This window comes from Saccopteryx bilineata, chromosome 4, assembly GCF_036850765.1.
Source record: "Saccopteryx bilineata isolate mSacBil1 chromosome 4, mSacBil1_pri_phased_curated, whole genome shotgun sequence".
NCBI classification, from domain to species: Eukaryota; Metazoa; Chordata; class Mammalia; order Chiroptera; family Emballonuridae; genus Saccopteryx; species Saccopteryx bilineata.
Window position 1 is genome coordinate 146,087,468 of NC_089493.1, and position 19,056 is coordinate 146,106,523.

The following is a 19,056-nucleotide window of genomic DNA, read 5'->3' on the forward strand; positions in this document are numbered from 1 at the left end:
AAGGAAAAATTAATATAACAAAGAGCTGGTTCTTGAAAAGATCAATAAAATAGACAAACCACTGGCTAGAATCAAAAGGAAAAAAGAAGAAGGACTTATATAAATAAAAATCTGAAATGAAAAATGAGAAATTACCACAAACATCACAGATATACAAAAAAGCATAGAAGAATATTATGAAATATTATATGCCACCAAATTCAACAACCTAGAGGAGATGGATAAATTCCTAAAACTATACAGTCTTTTGAAACTGATTCATGAAGAAGTGAAAAATCTAAATAGACCTATAAGCAAGGAGAAAATAGAAACAACTAGCAAAAACCTCGCTCAAAACAAAATCCAGGACCAGATGCCTACATTAGTGAATTCTACCAAACATACAAAGAAAATTTAGTACCTATCCTTCTCAAAGTCTTCCAAAAAAATCAAAGAAGAAGCAATACTCCCCAACACATTTTATGAGGCCAAGATGACCCTCATATCAAAACCTAGCAAGGATAACACAAAAAAAGAAAACTATGGACCAATCTCCATAATGAACATAAATGCAAAAATTCTAAACAAAATACCAGTAAATTGAATACCACAACACATTAAAAATATAGTACAACACAATCAAGTGGGATTCATTCCAGGAGCACAAGGGTGGTTCAACATATGGAAATCAATCAACATAATACACTATATTAATAAAATGAAGAATGAAAGTCATATTATCCTATCAATAGGTTCAGAAAAAACATTAGATGATACAACATCCCTTTATGTTAAAACACTCAATAAAATCAAAATAGAAGGAAAGTACCTCAACATAATAAAGGTCATATAGGACAAACCATCAGCTAATATTTATATAATAAATGGTGAAAAAATGAAACCCTTTTCTCTAAAATCAGGAACAAAATAAGGCTGCCCAGTCTATCCACACTTATTCATCATAGTTTTGAAAATTTTAGCCAGAGTGATCTGGCAAGAGAAAGAAATAAAAGGCATTCATATCAGGGAAGAAGTAAAGGTATCACTTTTTTGCAAATGACATGATCCTGTATGTAGAAAACTCCAAAGACTCCAACAAAAAGCTATTTGAAACAATAAAGTCTCAGGATACAAAGTAAATATACAAAAGTCTATTGCTCTTCTATATGCTAACAATTAAACTTCAGTAAATGAATTTAAAAAAAAACAATTCCTTTTACAATTGCAAAAAATTAAAATACCTAGGAATAAACTGAACAAAGGATGTACAAGACCCATATACTTAAAACTACAAAACATTATTGTAAGAAACTGAAAAAGAAATAATGAAATGGAAAAAGATTCCATATTTGTGGATTGGAAAAATCAACATAGTTAAAACCATCATATTACTCAAAACAATATACAAATTTAATGCCATCTTCATCAAAATTCCAATGTCATTTTTTAAAGAAATAGAACAAAAAATTACCAGGTTTGTATGGAACCATAAAAAAAAACCCCGAATAACCAAAGTTATCCTGAAAAAAAGAAAGAATTAAGTAGGAGGTATCTCACTACCCGGCCTCAAATTATACAAAGAACCACAATAATCAAAACATCATGGTATTGAGAAAAAAACAACAGACATACAGACCAATGAAATAGAATTGAGAGGCCAGAAATAAAATCGCATATATATGGACAAGTCATCTTTGACAAAGGAGCCAAAAACACACAATGAAGACAAGAAAGCTTCTTCAATAAATGGTGCTGGGGAAATTGGAAAACCACATGCAAAAGAATGAAACTTGACTACAGTTTGTCCCCCCACACAAAAATTAATTCAAAATGGATCAAAGACCCAAACATAAGACCTGAAACTGTAAATTACATGGAAGAAAACATAGGTACTAACCTCATGGCACTTGGCCATGGTGAACTGTTTATGAATTTGACTCCAAAGGCAAGGGTAGTAAAGGCAAAATAAATGAATAAAACTATATTAAACTAAAATATAGTTTTCTTCTGCAAAGCAAAAGAAACTGACAACAGGATTCCAAGATGGCGACACAGTAGGCAGATGTTTCAACTGTCACCTCTCAGGACCAAATTAAATTATAACTTAATTTAAGAACAATCATCTTCATGAACCAACTTTGGACTAAACGAAGAGGAGTCCATAACCAAGGATCACAGAAGAAGCCACACTGAGACTGGTAGAAAGGGCAGAGATGAAGAAGAGCCACCTTGCTCCCAGGAGCGAGTGGTGGTGGAAAGCCTGGTGGGATTCTTACTGTGGAGAGGGTCACTGTGAGAAGTGTGGGCCCTTAGCACCAGGCCTGGAGCCCCAGCCTAGAGTCCCAGAACCTAGAAGAGGTGCTCACACAGCATTTAGAGGTAAAAAGAACTCGGTTTCTGTCTGCGAGAAAGAGGAGGAGCTCTCAGAGACACAGGCTCTGTCTTAAAGGGCCCTCACAGACAGTCTTGTTTACAGCCACTTATCTGGGGTTCCAGTGGAAGGAGAACTGAGAGGACTAGAGTTGCATGAGGAGAGTGTAAAGTTGGAGGCCGAGGGAGAGACACTGTGGGAGAAGGCCACCGGAACCCCTGTGCTGAGTCACTCTACAATACTGCAGTTGCCATCTTTTTTATGTGGAGCAGTCCACTCTGAGTGGCATCAGCCTGAGGAAAAGCAACTGCTCCAACCTTGGGAGTCTTTCCTACTCAGTCATGGCAACTGGATTGTTCTGAGAAGCGAGGAATCAGGGGTTGAGTCAGTGACTCAGTTTTCTGATGTTGAGGCCAAACCTTTCCTCCACATGCTCCTGAGTCTAAGAGTGATAATTCTACCTCACAAGTGACTCACTAGATACTGACTAAAGTGCAGGCAGACCATGCCTCAGGGTCTCAAAGGCCACACTCACCAGACTCCTGGGGCTACATCCTACTGAGGTCTGTGAAAAAAGTCTGGACAGACTGAAACCTGGTGCCTAGGGGTGGAGGTACACTCAACACCCAGTTTGGGTAAAAGCCAGGTTAGGTGTGCAGCTTGGTATGCCCATGTGCACTTAGGCTCAACAGAGGCAGCCACAAATTCTGGATTGCTTATAGCTCCAAAAAGGTTGTTGAGGCCCAGTCATGGGCAGTGTCTCTCATTTGTCTGTACCAGGTTCCTACCAGGGAGACCCAGGACTGGAACATTCAGTGGCCAGCTGTGGAGAGCAAAGGTTCAAGACCTAACAACCCTTGCTCGAGTAGTATCATAAGAAAAGGCTCCTCATACCGGGCCGAGCTGAAGTGAGTTCTACTCTGTGATCAGCACTGGCACAGCCGCTCACATGCATTGGATAAAGTGGAGCTTCACAGTTATCTGGACTGGTGCTGGATATCCTGCCCTGTTGGGCTAGATTCCACAGGGGGAAGGAGAGAGTCTTGGAGCATGGACATTTAAAGTATGGGTCCCTGTGAGCCTATTGTTGGATCTGGTCATCTGGTCGAGGGGATTAGCCACTTTCTTGGGGGAGGAGGACATGGCCAGCCACAAGAAAACTCTATCCCAGTCTTCTTCCCTGAGATCAGGTTCTTACCAGCTGAAAGAACTTCTGCAAAGGGAACTGTTGACCCCACTTGATCTGAATCTGCTGCTCATCTTGTTGGGGAGAAAGAAAATTTGAATACCCAGTTATGGCTAAGGAATTAGGCTCTAGAATAGGGGCCACATTCCCTGTACTGAGCTACTGACTAAGAGACCCTTGAAGTAGGGGGTCCCACTAACATTGTATTCCCAACCTCAGCTGGCCTAACCCAACAAGTTTGCAATCTGTAGAGGGCTTGGTTGGGTGAGACCAGTCTGTGTCCACACTATAATCTTTCTACAGAAGATTCTGTGGGAAGACCAGGCAGCAGCAAGAAGAGGTGGAATGGCTGAAAAGTGAAAACAAATCTTACAGAATTTGGCGATTTTACCAAACTGCAATCATCCCTAAGCAGGAGGAAGCTGATCCTTACACAAGGTTGGCCCCTCCCACACTACCCAGGCACAGAAAATGCAGACACACACAGCAAAAAGAGCAGTAACTGCAGACAGGTAGACCGCAGCAGGTTACAAACAACAGCTCACACCAACCCAAGAAGATCTAGAACCAACACAGCTGGTAGTGAGTGGCAGATAATACCAACTCTAGACTCAGCTAGCTACAAAAGCAGCATGCCCAATGGAGGAGTCTAGCAGGCACCAAACAGTGTGGAGAATAAATATACCCAACAGAGCAGACTTTGCACAGTATGTAATACACATAATCAAGGTTGACCCTTAGAGTCATCAAGCCTGAAGGAATAACCATACCTGTGAAATGACCAACTGCATTCAATACTCACATACAACAAGAAGAAAAATAGTATCTTCAAGAAGCATTCCTTGCCTGACCTGTGGTGGCGCAGTGGATAAATCGTCGACCTGGAATGCTGAGGTCGCCGGTTCAAAACCCTGGGCTTGCCCAGTCAAGGCACATATGGAAGTTGATGCTTCCTGCTTCTCCCCACTTTCTCTCTCTCTCACTCTCTCTCCTCTCTAAAATGAATAAATAAATTAAAAAAAAATTAAAGAAGCATTCCTAGATCAAGAAAAACAAGTGGCGAAGGTCCGTACCACTAATCCCATCTTCCTCAGAAAGATTCACAAAACTTTCAAAGTCAGACAGCACTACTTAATACACAGACAAAATGGGAAGACAAAGAAATGTGACCCAAATAAATCAATAAGAGAAATCCCCAGAGAAAGAACCAAATGAAATGGAAATAACCAAAGTACAAGATGCAGAGTTTAAAATAATGATTTTTAGGATTTCAAAGATCTTAGAGCAACAATAGATGGACATAATAATAGGCAAAGCAGAACCCTGCTACAATTGTTTATAATACCCTCCTGTGATTCAAAATCAAAATACTAAAAATGCATTAAGAAAGTTTGCTTTAACCATTACCTCTACTTTTGTTTCTACTTGTTATTCTGCATATATGAATGCACATGTATAAAAACATGTGCACATATATCTTTGTTCTATGTCCTCCCATAGTGCACAAAAGTTGTGTACAATACAAATTCTTCTGCACACCTCTTCTTATGTCAGTATATGGAGACACTTAGCTGCCCATTTCACTGCTAAATGGACGATACTTTATAAATTCCATTCTGTGATAGACTATTGGCTTGTTTAAAATTCTGTGGTATTATAAAATCCTGTGCTGAAATAAATAATAGTGTTTTATGTCATTTTGTTCATGTGCATCGGTCATTTCTTAGTCAATGTAGGAGAATACCAAGAATGTGCTGCCCAATGTCAGGACTTGAGTGAAAAGGAGTTGCAGTGTAGCTTTAATTTGCTTGCTGCTTGGGAGATAAGCTTCTTTCATATAGTTAAAGTCTATGGCCCAGGCCTGTTGCCTCAGAGATAGAGCGTAGGACCAGCATATGGACATCCCAGGTTCGATTCCCAGCCAGGACACACAACAGAAACAACCATCTGCTTCTCTTTCTCTTCCTCTACCCCTTCGCTCCCTCTTTCCCTCCCATAGCCAGTGGCTCGATTGTTGGGTCCCATGCTGGAGTCAGTCTCAATTTCTTCCCTCCTCTCACTTAAAAAAAAATCTATGTATATCTCTTCTTCTGTGAAATATTTGTTCGTATCTTTGACCACTTTTACTCTTAATAATATTAACAAGTATGACACTCATTTGTATGTGTGTCCATGTATGTCCACAGGCATAGGCATAAAAAATGTTCGATGTGCAGTAGGTAGGCAAAAACAAATAAGTGATTGTATATCTTTCTATTTTCTCTAATGAATCTTTTAAAAGTAAAAACTTTCATATATCAGATTAAAGCAATATCTCATTTAAAATTTAGAAAAATGCCTGACCAGTGAGGGCACAATGGATAGAGCATCGACCTGGGAGGCTGAGCTCCCCAGTGTGAGTACATGCTCACTGGCTTGAGCCAGGGGTCACTGAATAAGCTGGAGCCCCCAGTCAAGGCACATATGAGAAGCATTCAATAAACAACTAAGGCACCACAACTACAAGTTGATGCTTCTCATCTCGTTTCCTTCCGCTCTCTCTCAAAATAAATAGTTAAATAAATAAATAAAATAACTAAGATTTTCTTTATTTACAATCAGCCTCAGGCTCTGGTAAACAGCTTCTTTTGGAAACCAAGTAGAGGTTCCCACTGGAAAACAAAATAAGACCACGGAGATACAAGAAAAGTTGAATTTAATTAGATTCTACTACATAATTCTCATTAATTTGGTCAAATTCCTTTAGGCCAATTAGTTGGCCCTCTACATAGAGCAGCAATTTTCAACTGGTGTGTCACAAGATTTGTTAAACATGCAATATCTGACAATTTAGTCAGGTGCACTGACCTCTTTTCCATTAGGTTGTAAAAAAAAATTGTTAACAGCCAACACAAGATTATCCATTTGGTATTGAATGCCCTGTCTTGAACCATAAATATATAGGTCATATAATCGAGTTCCATTTATTGGTCATGTAGCATAAGGTTGTGTCTGATTGATTAATTCTTGATACCAAAAACCATTATATACAAGTATAGGCACATCGTTTTTTAAAAAGTCACATTGAGCAAAAAGATAGGAAATTACTATTACTTCTTTGGTAAATCAATCAAAATTATACCTTTTTATTTTTTATTGAACTGGTAAAAATATGTCACAGAATTGTAGTAATTAGTTCATGTGTGCCATGTGATAAAAAGGGTGGCAGATCCCTGGCTTAGTTGTAACTCTGTCTGCTTTGGGAAGGTGGAAGCCAGGTGGAACCTGAACTTCACTGAACGCTTTGTGGCCATTTTCACAGCTGGGAACTACTAGGAGGCATCTCCTGTGACTTCTAATCTCTTTGTTAACTCCTTCCCCAGCTCAGCCTGGGCTGCCCTGAAGTGGGCAGCGTAGAGAGGGAGAGCAGAGGTGGTGGTGGAGGGCACAGCGGGGGTGGCAGGGTGCTGGTGTGGCTGATGGTGGTTTACTTTCTCAGGCTCTCTTGTTGACGTGTTCTGGCAAGTGTGGTTGATTTGTGGAAAACGCTGAAAACCAAAGCAGCCCTACTGGCTGGGTCTGTGCATGCAGGAGCTAGGGTGTTATTAAGACAAAATAAGAACTGTTAAGCCACAACCAGCTTTGCTCACTTTCAAAAGATGTAAAGAAAATATCCACCTAAACACACAAGCCTGAGGTTCTTATCAGACATACTCTTAGGCTCAGGCAGCAGGTTCCCCACTTTTTATACACAAAGTTTACTCCAATCAGTGGCTATGTGGTTGGAGATCTCATGCTCCAGGCTATTCAGAGGCTGCGCCTTCAGTCCATCATGACACTGTTCTGAAGGAAACAGCAGGCAGCACGAAGATAACCCCTAACATTACACCACATACCTGTACGTTTCCATGGTGTTTGATTTACTGAGGCTTGTTTCTTTGGTTTCCTTTTCCTGTGTAGACAGGGTGACACAGACCCGTGACTGTGAACCTTGTAGCATGGAGAGACCACAGATGTGGGCAATGGTGATGAGCTTTTTCCTTCACAAGAACATAGAGATAGTAAGACCCTAAGTTCAACTTTGTCACTGCATGTCATATATTGAATCTTATGTCTCTCTAAAGGGACATAAAGACTTCAGTCAATCTGAGCAAACTTAATTAATAGGACAAGATGATCAGATAAAGTATGATTTGGGTCAAGTAGAAGAAGGCTGATCTGCAATGTGAACAGAGAGTAAATGTTCCCACCACCCATCCACCCGTGGGCTCAATCTGTGCAGTCCTGGGGGACACAGAGCTCTATGGATGGATCAAGGCTTTAAGTTTTCATAGTCTGATTTCACGGCACAGTCGAATCAGATACCTCATTCTTCTTGGTCTGTTCTCTGAAAGGCAACTTCTGGGAGCCTTGGCTTCCTAAGATTGGCTGTATCCCACTGGTTCAGCACAGTGAAAGCTCTTTCCCTGGTTAAATTAATGCAATGGTATTCAGCTTAGGCATCATCTGAGGGCCTGGGGTATATGTGACTCCACTCCTGACACAGGGCATCCTCATGTGATGATACCATTGAGGTCTTAAGGTTTTATTCTCCAGGCCAGAGCCTGGAGCTTTCCCCTCCCCTTTCTCCACTGCAAGAAGCTCTTCCTGGTTAGGCTCCAGCCTTCCAGCGAGCTGCCAGTGGCATTTCCGACTTTGGCCCATTCTTAGAACAAGCACAGATGGAGTGGATTTGATCTGCACAAAGGTCCATTTCCTCCTAAATCAGCACCATTATCATTGTGCACAACTGAACTCTTCTTAACGAAACATGAAGGAAAACTTCCTGTGAAGCATTAAGGGATTATTCACATTTTAAAAAAAACCTCATAATATAATGTAATTAAATTCAAATTAGCTAAACAAAAGGGGATATAATGCAAAGATTTCATAGTGTGGGTTCAAATAAGAGTATTCAGACTACTTTAGAACTGTACTGCTAGAGAAAGATACTATTTCATGATAAAGATAATACCTAATGTCTGGTAAACTTTTATATGTACTTATAATCCCCCTGGTTTGCCTGTTGTAATTCTAACACTTTTGGTCAAATATATAATGCAAAACAAAACAAAACAAAAACTAATAATTTTGATATGATGAATTTTATTACTTTTTAAAATTGTACAAAGAGCGCATGTGCATGAGTTAAAAAACACAAGGAAAATGTAAGATGTCAAAAAATACAAAAAAAAGTGAAATGTGAAACAAAATATTTCATTCTGTGAATCCAAATAAAAAGACATTATGCTCACTAAAAGCGCTATTCTAATATATTAAGAAGTCTTTTGATTAGGAATACAGCCTAAGACCGTTTTGCAACTCCTCATGAACAGAGGAGACTCGCTCTCCCTGAACAACAGACAGGTCATTGCATCTTCTATCCAGCCACAGGTAGGTCACTAAATGTACGTGATCATGGTACAGTGTCCGTGAGGTATTACAACACATAGATTCCTTATTAGCCAATCAACCAGCCAGCAGTGGGTGTCAGCATGCCCGCTTTCCATGGGGAGACCCAGCTCCAGTCCTCTTGGCTCTTCAGGGATTTTCAATCAGGGATTTTCACACTTAGAAAAGAGAGAACGCAAAAATATTAATGTTGTGTTAAAAGGAAAAATGCTACACTTTGCCTTATGTTTTTATAGTAAAATCTCTGTACCGAGATGGACTATGTCACAGACACTTAACAGACAAAGGGTGTGGTCACACAAGAATGTATTTTAAAGTGTTTTAGTAAAGGATCAGGTCCTCCCATGCCCACACTTTCCTTGTCTCAGGCTGGGCTGTGGGAAGAAGGGACCAGAGCGTGAAGGCTGTGGGTGCAGGTGCAGCACCCCCAGTCCGGGAGTGGGCTCCTGTGAGGTCCGCCTCTGTGTGCATTTCCCAAGGAGGCCAGTCTGTCCACCACTTTCCCTTCTTTTAATTTTATCATTCTTCTATTGAAATATTATTGACATATAACATTAGTTTCAGGTCTACAGCCTGCCCTAGTTCTCTCCTGACCCACACGGGAGGGAGACAGTTCAGTAGAACGTCTCAGGACTGCTGCTGCCCCACAGCATAAGGAAGTGGGTTGTAATCAAACATATCTGCCATGCAGACATTCTGCTTAAGCAGATACACATTAATTCACCCTATACAGAAATATGGGATTCTGAGGTAGTTTTCATATTTCAAAAATGTACACCTGTTCAGAAATGTTCAGTTTTATAAAAATTAAAATGTGACTGATAAAGTCACAGAAATAGGATAAATCTGGCTACATATTCACACTCATAATCTTTGACTTTTCCTTTCAATCCACTTGAAGAAATGCTCTGCCCTTTCAGTACATCTCAGACTTACTTTAGCAGCAGCAGCTTCACAGCTCCGGAGTGGCTTTCCGCTGTCCTGCCTCTCTTCAGTGTCTTCAGACCCTACGTGGGCAGGAAGGGAACAAGACAAAGTACTGCTCTCCATCAAAGTGACAAATATTATTTTTAGGTTATAATATATATATATACACATCACATTTTAAATGAGATATCTCTTTAGTCCTCAAGAAATTTAGGTTAATAAAACTCTACATGTAAAGTTTTAATTTATTTCTTGTAGGAGGAAAACCTTTAAAAATAGGCTCTCTCACTTGCACTAACCTGTCAAAACAGATTTCACTTATGTACTAATAAAAATATTCATACAGACCAAGAATCATTATCAAGGTTCTTCCTCCTCTACCTCCTTGCTGACAAGCTTAATATTTTTTTCAAATGCAAATGATTTTCAGCTTTGGTACTAATAATTTAATCCTCATATTTAAAAAAGAAATCACTGCTGTAGGCAGAGGGCAGGGAGGGCTTCCTAATGCCCAGGGTGATGCCCGGTGGTTACTGTTGTGTGCTGTTGCCAGTGACTACTGATACACCATTCTGGGTCAATGGCTAGTGAGCTCATATTAGATGTGCATTTGACCTAATCATTCCACTCGAATTAATTCCTCAGGTTATATCTCTGAGGATATAGTATTTGTCTTCCCTTATGTAAATTTCCCCCTTTTAGTCTGAAAAGCAAGTTAAAAATTATTACATTTCCATGAAATATCTTCCATCGATTTAAAATTAAGTTTATATAGTTTATAACAACATGGAAAATGCATATGCTATAATATAAAAACAAATATATAATGAAAAAACTATATATTATGGTAAGATCATATTAGATAATAAAAAACTAAATATTTGTGTGCAAAGCAGAAAGACCAGGAAAAAACAAATGACTAACATCCATTTTGGATTTCTGAAATTTCTATAATATACCTATGGTGACATTATGGTTTTTGAAACAGGATATAAATAATATAGGCAATATGGCCACAATCACATCAATTACAAACACAAAATGAGAAGGAAACAAACTGTCAACACAGATGTTGCTGATCAGTTTGAAGAACAGATAATCATCTATTTTTGTTCTTTCCACATTTTTATGAAAAACATGCATCACTCTCATAATCAGGCACAAGGAAAAGGGAGTGGTGAGGGACAAAGTGGTAGTTAGGGACGTGACGCACACACAGAAGCAGCCTGGGTGCCCCTGTGCTGGACCCTCGGCAGATAGTGTGCTTTTTGTATGAGAATGTCTGCCTAAATTAGAGCGAAAGGTGATGTCAGAGAAATGGTGCCATGAGGGATACTCCCGATATCTCCCCTTGAAATTTCAACAAATTCAACAACTAGAGACAGAGAAAAAATCTCAGGAGCACCTGAAATATACACACACCAGATAAAAGTATGACTGGGTGAAAAAGTGGCTGAATACATAATCCACTCTGAAGGAAATAAGACGAAGAATGGGGTATTCCGCTTTCCTCACTGATCTGAGGAAGGAACACTTTCATTTGGAACCGAGCAAAGTGGAGGGTCTGAGGCAGAGAGAAGGAGCGGGGCCAGGGTGGGTGATCAAGCAGAAGAAAGAAAATGCTAGTTTGGCCTGAGATCGCAGACACTAGGCGAGCATGTGCAACAGGCTCCGACAAAGGTTACTGGTGCAGGATGTCCGTAGGAGCTGAAGCCGGCACTGGCGCCAGCAGCTTTGTGCACTCCAGGCTCCGCATCATGGGCAGTGTAAGAGTGGCTCCACCAGGCACTACTGGCGTGGGCGTGCACACATGTGGGCTGGAGGGCTTAGCCCGAGATCATCAGCAACAACATCTGCTAGGCTGTAATCAGTGTCTGTGCATTCCCAGCTCCAGGATCATCAACAATGGTCGTGAGCAAAAGCTGGGATCCCTGGGCCTAGGACTGTCTGGGCAGGGCCCTCCGTGGGCCTGCATTCCTGGCTCTGACTGAGATCACAGGCTCCACGCACCTAAGTGGGTGGATACGGGCCTGTGTGCACTGCTGAATGTGGAAGCTGGGCGTGCACGTGGCTTGCTGTGGTCTATCAAACAGTGCACAAGGGAGAAACCTGTGGAGATTAGACCTGTGGAGCACTGAGGCATACTAGACATGCCTGGGGGTCCTTAAAAACTTGATCTGCAATCAACTCCCAGCCCGTGGCATGCTAAGACGTGCTATACCTGTCCTGTCCGCGGACCCTTAGGAAGGCACTAGATCTGCAATCAGCTCACAGCCCTGCCTGCTCTTGCTGGTGACTCTGGTTGGCACAGCCTTACCCAGAACTGTGCTTTGAGCAGTTCTGGAGGAAGGACCTGGCTGTGCTTAGATCCTCTTGCTCAGCAAGCAGTGGCTAGGGCGAACCTCAAGCTAAGTCCCCAGGCTGCTAACTCAGGTGGGAGAGACGTGGGAGAGGCACCTGGAAAACTGAGACTCACACTGTCAGAGCCTCTAAGCCCTAAGAAAGCCCGCCTACCAACGAGACTGAGGCCCATCCTACATCATTGCCATAGTGACACAACAGAAAACCTCTGCCTAAGAGCCTCACAGGGGCAAAACCTGTAGTACAGCACCACCTGCCAACAAAAAGAAAGAAGCTATCTCTCAAAACCAGGAAAAAAATCACATTTTTATAACTTTTTTTCCCATTTTGATCCTTTTATCTTCTTTCCTTTTCCTTTTGAACTTCATTATCTATAGTTGTTACATTTTTTATTCTTGTTTTTTTAAAATTATTTTTATTTATTTATTCATTTTAGATAAGAGAGACAGAGAGAGATATACAGAGAGAGACAGAGAGAGAGAGAGAGATAGAAGAGGGGGAGGAGCAGGAAGCATCCACTCTCACATGTGCCCTGACTGGCCAAGCCCAGAGCTTTGAACAGACGACCTAGCATTCCAGGTTGACGCTTGATCCACTGCACCATCACAGGTCAGGCTCATTCTTGTTTTTTATGAGGATTTAATTTAAAAAACCTTTGCCTTTTTTCTTTTTCTCTCATTCAATCATCATTTATCAACAAATTATTATATTCTGGATTCATATTTTCCTTGTGTAATTTTAAGAGATTTTACTTCATTTTTTATCTCTTTTGTCATTTTTCCTCAGTTCCTGCTCCCTGTTCTATGTAGTTTTTGTTCCACTTATCATTATAGAATTTTAATTTTTTCACTGTACTTTTTCAATTTTATTTTATTTCTTTAATTATCTCTTATTAGTGTTATTAACAATACCACTCAAAAATGCCATTAAGGAGAAAGAAATCAAATATCATGGATACAAAGGACAGAGATATAGTTCAGATAGATAATAAAAAAATCTCTAGAAAAAAAATTCAATTGTTTGTAAACCTTGCAGTTAAATGACAAAGAATTAAAAACTGATGTCCTAAAAATACTCAGTGAAATACAAGAAAGCACAGAAAGGCAATTTAGAGAGCTCAAAAAACAATTTAATAAACAAAAAGAATACTTCACCAAGAAAACTGAAACTATAAAAAAAAACCAAACAGAGATGAAGAACTCAACACATGAACTGAAAAACGAGGTAACAAGCTTAGCTAATAGAACAGGCCAGATAGAGGAGAGAATTAGTAACATAGAAGACAGGCAACTAGAGATACTACAGAGAGAAGAGGAAAGAGACTCACAATTTAAAAAAATGAGAAAGCCTTACAGAAATTTTCTGACTCTATCAGAAAAAGCAACATAAGAAAAATGGGTATGTCAGAAGGAGAAAAGAAAGAAAATGGAATGGAGAACATATTCAAACAAACAATCGATGAGAACTTCCCAAACCTCTGGAAAGAACTGAAGCCTTGAATCCAAGAGGCAAACAGAACACCAAGTTACCTTAACTCAAACAGACCTACTCCAAGGCACATAGTAATGAAATTATCACAAACCAGTGACAAAGAAAAAATCCTCAAGGCAGCCAGGGAAAAGAAGAATACAACATATAAAGGAAGGCCCATTAGGCTATCATCAGATTTCTCAGCAGAAACTCTACAAGTCAGAAGAGAGTCACAGGTATAGAGAAGATGAGAAAATTTATCACCAAAAAACCCTCACTTCAGGAAATACTAAAGGGGATTATCTGACCAGATACAAAGAACAAAAACAAACAAAATTACAAGGAAAAGCTTCAACAAGATCACAATAAAAAGATTAATCTCTGACAACCAAAACAAAAAAGGGGAGAAGACAAAGATTAATAGTAACAAGGGAGGATGGTGTGCAGAGCACTCATGAAATAATGGACTACAATCAATATGATATATATCCTTTTTATTACCTAATGGTAACCACCCCTGAAAAAACCACTACAGAAACACATGGCTTAAAAAAAGAAGAAACACAGAAAGAAGTAGGAATACAACTAAACAAAAACAAATGTCAGAAAAACAAAAGAGAAGATCCAAATAAGATACAGAGCTTTTACAGTTGCAACAGCAACAAAAAATACCTAGGAATAAATATAACAAAGAATGTAAAGGACCTATATAATGAAAACTAGAAAGCATTGTTAAGGGAAATTGAAAAAGATCCAATGAAATGGAAAAATATTCCTTGTTCTTGGATAGGAAGAATAAATATAGTTAAAATGACCATATTACCCAAAGCAATATAGAAATTTAATGCAATTCCCATCAAAATTCCAATGTCAATTTTAAAGAAATAGAACAAAAAATCATCAGGTTTATATGGAACTATAAAAAACCCCAAATAGCCTAAGGAAAAAGAACAAAGCTGGGGGCATTATAATACCTGACTTCAAATTACATTATAGAGCCATGACAATCAAAACAGCATGGTATTGGCAGAAAAACAGACACACTGACCAATGGAACAGAATAGAGAGCCCAGAAATAAAACCACATATATATGGTCAAATCATCCTTGATAAAGGGGCCAAAAACACAAAATGGAGAAAAGAAAGCATCTTTAATAAATGGTGCTGGGAAAACTGGAAAACCACATGCAAAAGAATGAAACTCGACTACAGTTTGTCCTCTTGTACTAAAATTAATTCAAAATAGATCAAAGACATAAATATAAAATCTGAAACAATAAATTACATAGAAGAAAACATAGGTACTAAACTCATGCACCTTGGCTACAAAGAATATTTTATGAATTTGACCCCAAAGGCAAGGGAAGTGAAGGCAAAGGTAAATAAATGGGACCACATCAGACTAAGAAGCTTCTGCACAGTAAAAGAAACTGACAACAAAACAGACAGCCAACTAAATGGGAGATGATATTTTCAAACAACATCTCAGATAAAGGCCTAATATCCAAAATATATAAAGAACTCACAAAACTCAACAACAAACAAGCAAACAATCCAATAAAAAATGGGAAGAGGACATGAACAGACACTTCTCCCAGGAAGAAATACAAATGGCCAATAGATATATGAAAAGATGCTCATCTTCCTAGCTATTAGAGAAATGCAAATCAAAACTACAATGAGATACCACCTCACACCTGTTAGACTAGCTATTATCACCAAGACAGGTAATAACAAGTGTTGGAGGGGCTGTGGAGAAAAAGGAACCCTCATTCACTGTTGGTGGGAATGTAAAGTAGTACAACTATTCTGGAAGAAAGTACAGTGGTTCCTCAAGAAATTAAAAATAGAATAACCATATGACCCAGCAATCCCTCTACCCCCAAACACAAAAACACTGGTACGTAAAGACACATGCAGTCCCATGTTCATTGCAGCATTGTTCACAGTGGCCAAGACATGTAAACAACCAAAAAGCCCTTCAATAGAAGATTGGATAAAGAAGGTGTGGGACATACATATATACTATGGAATACTACTCAGCCATAAGAAATGATGACAAGGGATCTTTTATGACAACATGGGTGGACTTTGATAACATTATACTGAGTGAAATAAGTAAATCAGAAAAAACTAAGAACTCTATGATTCCATACAAAGGTGGGGCAGAAAATTCAGACTCGTTGATACAGATAAGAATGCAGTGGTTACCAGGGGAGGGGAAGGAGAAGAGGGAGGGGATGGCGGGAGGGGAGAGGTATAAAGAAAACCAAATAAAAGGTGACGAAGGACAATTTGACTTTGGGTGATGGCTAGATAACATAATCAAATATCAAAATGATATGGAGATGTTTTATCTGAATCTATGTACTCTAATTGATCAATGTCACTCCATTAAAATTAATTGTCTAAATAAAAAGAAAAAGGAAAAAATCATTAGAGCCCAAAATAAATCTGCCCCAGGAGAATGAGAGGTCAAGGATCTGGAATCCCATGTATTAACTTCATATGTCAAACAGTTGAGGTTAATTCTGTGATAAAATAATCAGATAAAGGCCTCCCTTTCCAGCCTATTTTACTGCTGTAATGCATATAGACCCTGGGGTGGCTGAACTGCCTTCTTCCGCTCTGAGCGGAGGTTGAGGAAGGTGGCCACACTGACTTCCTGTTCCTGGGCTCACTTTCCACCTGTCAGGCTCATGGCACTGGAGCCATGAGCTAACATCTTGGAATTATTTGGGAATCTTATAAACTTTTAATTAAAATGGTAACATATATACTTTTCATAATTTAAATGAATGCTAGAAAGGTCTTCGAATTATAGTCAAGTGAAGCAGTCAATAAATCTTGAAAATCACTATAAAAGTGGCCTAGAAGAATAAGACTATTTCAGCACTCAGAAAATGATCAAAGGCAGACAAGAATCAGAGAAATGCTGATGCTTGAAAAACTGCAGAATTCTGGAAACAACAGTAGTATTCTGCCTGGATCTGCTCTAGTTCCTCTACCTCCTGACATCTAGCTTGTAAGCATGCAGGGTTTTCCAGGGGAAGGCAGACCTGAGGACTGGCAGCTGAAGGGAGTTCACTCACTGTGGGGAGGGGGAGTGATGCAGCAGTGACCTGACAAAACCAGTGGGGTGCAAGCAGGAAGGGCCAGGGCTCCGCTGGGGTGAGGCTGTGGTCACAGCTGCAGTAAGCACATGCTTGGCTGAAGTGGTGTGCATGCTTAGTGAAGACCCGAAAGAGCCCAAGCTAGCCACACACTACAGGTCGACCCTGAGCCAGATCATATGCAGAAGAGACAGGAAAACACTCACAAGAAAGTAAAAGCTGGGGAAGACTTGAACTAGCCTGATGTTTGAATGTGCTACCCAGTGCATACACATGTCCATTTGACAGAAGATGGGAAGCCTATGGTGGTTGTGTGCAACCTATCACTAAGCTATGTAGACAGAGGGCTGAAACCAGGAAACTACACTGAAAAACGATAGCGTTACAGCATTAAAAAGAAAGTAAGAACCTAAGAAGACAAACACCACAGGGAACATAATTTCACAGACAAATTCCTAAGCGCAGACATTAATAACAGTAAACTTAGAGGAAAAATCAGATCTAGAGTTGACACAATATATATCTTTTTAATCTTTTACTTTTAACTGATTTTAGAGAGAAGGAAGGAGGGTAGAAAGAGAAAGAAAGAGAGAAAGAGGAACATCAATCTGCTCCTGTATGTGCCTTGACAGGGGATTGAACTGGCAACCTCTATACTTCCGAATGATGCTCTAACCATCCAAGCTATCAGGCCAGGGCAACACAATATATTTTCATTATATTGTAAAATATATTATTTTTCAATAAAAAAAAATACAAAACAGTGCCTTGGCCAGTTTTCTCAGTGGATAGAGCATTGGCCTGGCACATGGATGTCCTGGGTTTGATTCCCATTCTGGGCATGCAGGAGAAGTGATCATCTGTTTCTCTCCCCTTTCCTGTCTCCTTTCTCTTTCTCTTTCTCCTCCAGAGGCCAGTGGCTTGTTTGGTTTGAGCAATGGCCCAAGGCATTGGTCCAAGCATCAGCCTCAGGTGTTAAAAATAGCTCAGTTGATTCAAACATTGGTCCCAGATAGAGTTGCTGGATGGATCTAGTTGGGGTGCATGTGGGAGTCTGTCTATCTCTTCTCCTCTCACTTTATAAAAAAAATACAAAACAGGCAAATAATTATAAAAGTGTGACTATTATCAGGAAAACACAACAAAAAAAACCCCATAACTCAATACAAACTGTTTCTAAGTGTGTCCAGATATTTTATATAGCAGACCATGATTTCATAGAAGCTATTGTAAATGTAACATTTATATTTAAAAATGTGAATTTATAGATATACATATTCAAAGAACTAGAGAACACCATGCTTAACAATTAAAGGAACATACAAATAAACACAAGTATAAATCAACAGAGAGTATTAAGGAAACAAATTACAAAATGATCATATTTAAAAAAATTAAATCTTGAGTAGAAAAGTATAACTTAAGTGAAATATCCACAGGAAGGGACTGAAAGAAATTAGAGTTGGCAAAAAGCAGAATCTGTAAATTTGATGATAGAGCAATAGAAGTTATCCAATCTAAATAACAAAGGGAAAAAAGTGAAGAAAAATTAAACAGAGCACAGAGACCTATGAGATAACATCAAGTGTTCCAACCTACACACAACAGGACTCCCTGATGGAGAGGAGAAAAAGAATCAGGAAAAACGTTAGAAGAAATTATGCCCCAAACTCCTCAAATTTGTTGAGAAATGTCTATCTACACATTTAATAAGCTAAACAAAAACTCTTGGGAAGATATACACAGAGTTCCACATATAGTTACTACGATATAATTCATAGGCAGCCAATTTTTGGAAACCATGGAAGGCATAAAACACATGTCACAATTCTGAAGATGTTGTTAAAGCAATACCTTGGGGAAAATTTTGGCTTTAAATACCTATATGATGAAAGAAGAAATTTAAAATCAATCATGAAAAAGAAAAGCAAGCTAAACTCAACCCAAACAGAACAAGTGAAATAATAAAAATTGGAATGAAAATAATTAAAATAAAATAAAATAAGAAACAAGAGAAAGATCCAGGAAAACAAGTCAGTTCTTTGAAAATATCAACAAATTTGAGAAAACTCAAACTTGAATTACTAAGAAATGAGAGAAAACACAAACTACTTAAATAAAAAAAAATTACTACTAATCCTATAGAACTTAAAACTTTTAAGGGGAATGTTATAAATAATTTATATCAACTAGATTATACAGATGAAATGGATGAATTC

At 39.1% G+C, this 19,056-nt stretch overlaps 1 protein-coding gene across 4 annotated transcripts in view; it reads right to left on the reverse strand.

Annotated features, from left to right (window-relative positions):
• Positions 1-8,658: 8,658 nt before the first annotated feature.
• The window catches only part of STARD3NL (STARD3 N-terminal like), a 64,772-nt gene continuing 54,374 nt past the window's right edge, over positions 8,659-19,056 (reverse strand). For all 4 annotated transcript variants that reach the window (XM_066272151.1, XM_066272152.1, XM_066272153.1 and 1 more), the window contains exons 8-9: positions 9,903-9,973; positions 8,659-9,124 (exon numbers count right to left, since the gene is read on the reverse strand). In XM_066272151.1, coding sequence (XP_066128248.1) covers positions 9,110-9,124; positions 9,903-9,973 — 86 coding nt within the window. In that variant the 3' untranslated portion in view covers positions 8,659-9,109. The remainder of the gene's footprint in view (positions 9,125-9,902; positions 9,974-19,056) is intronic.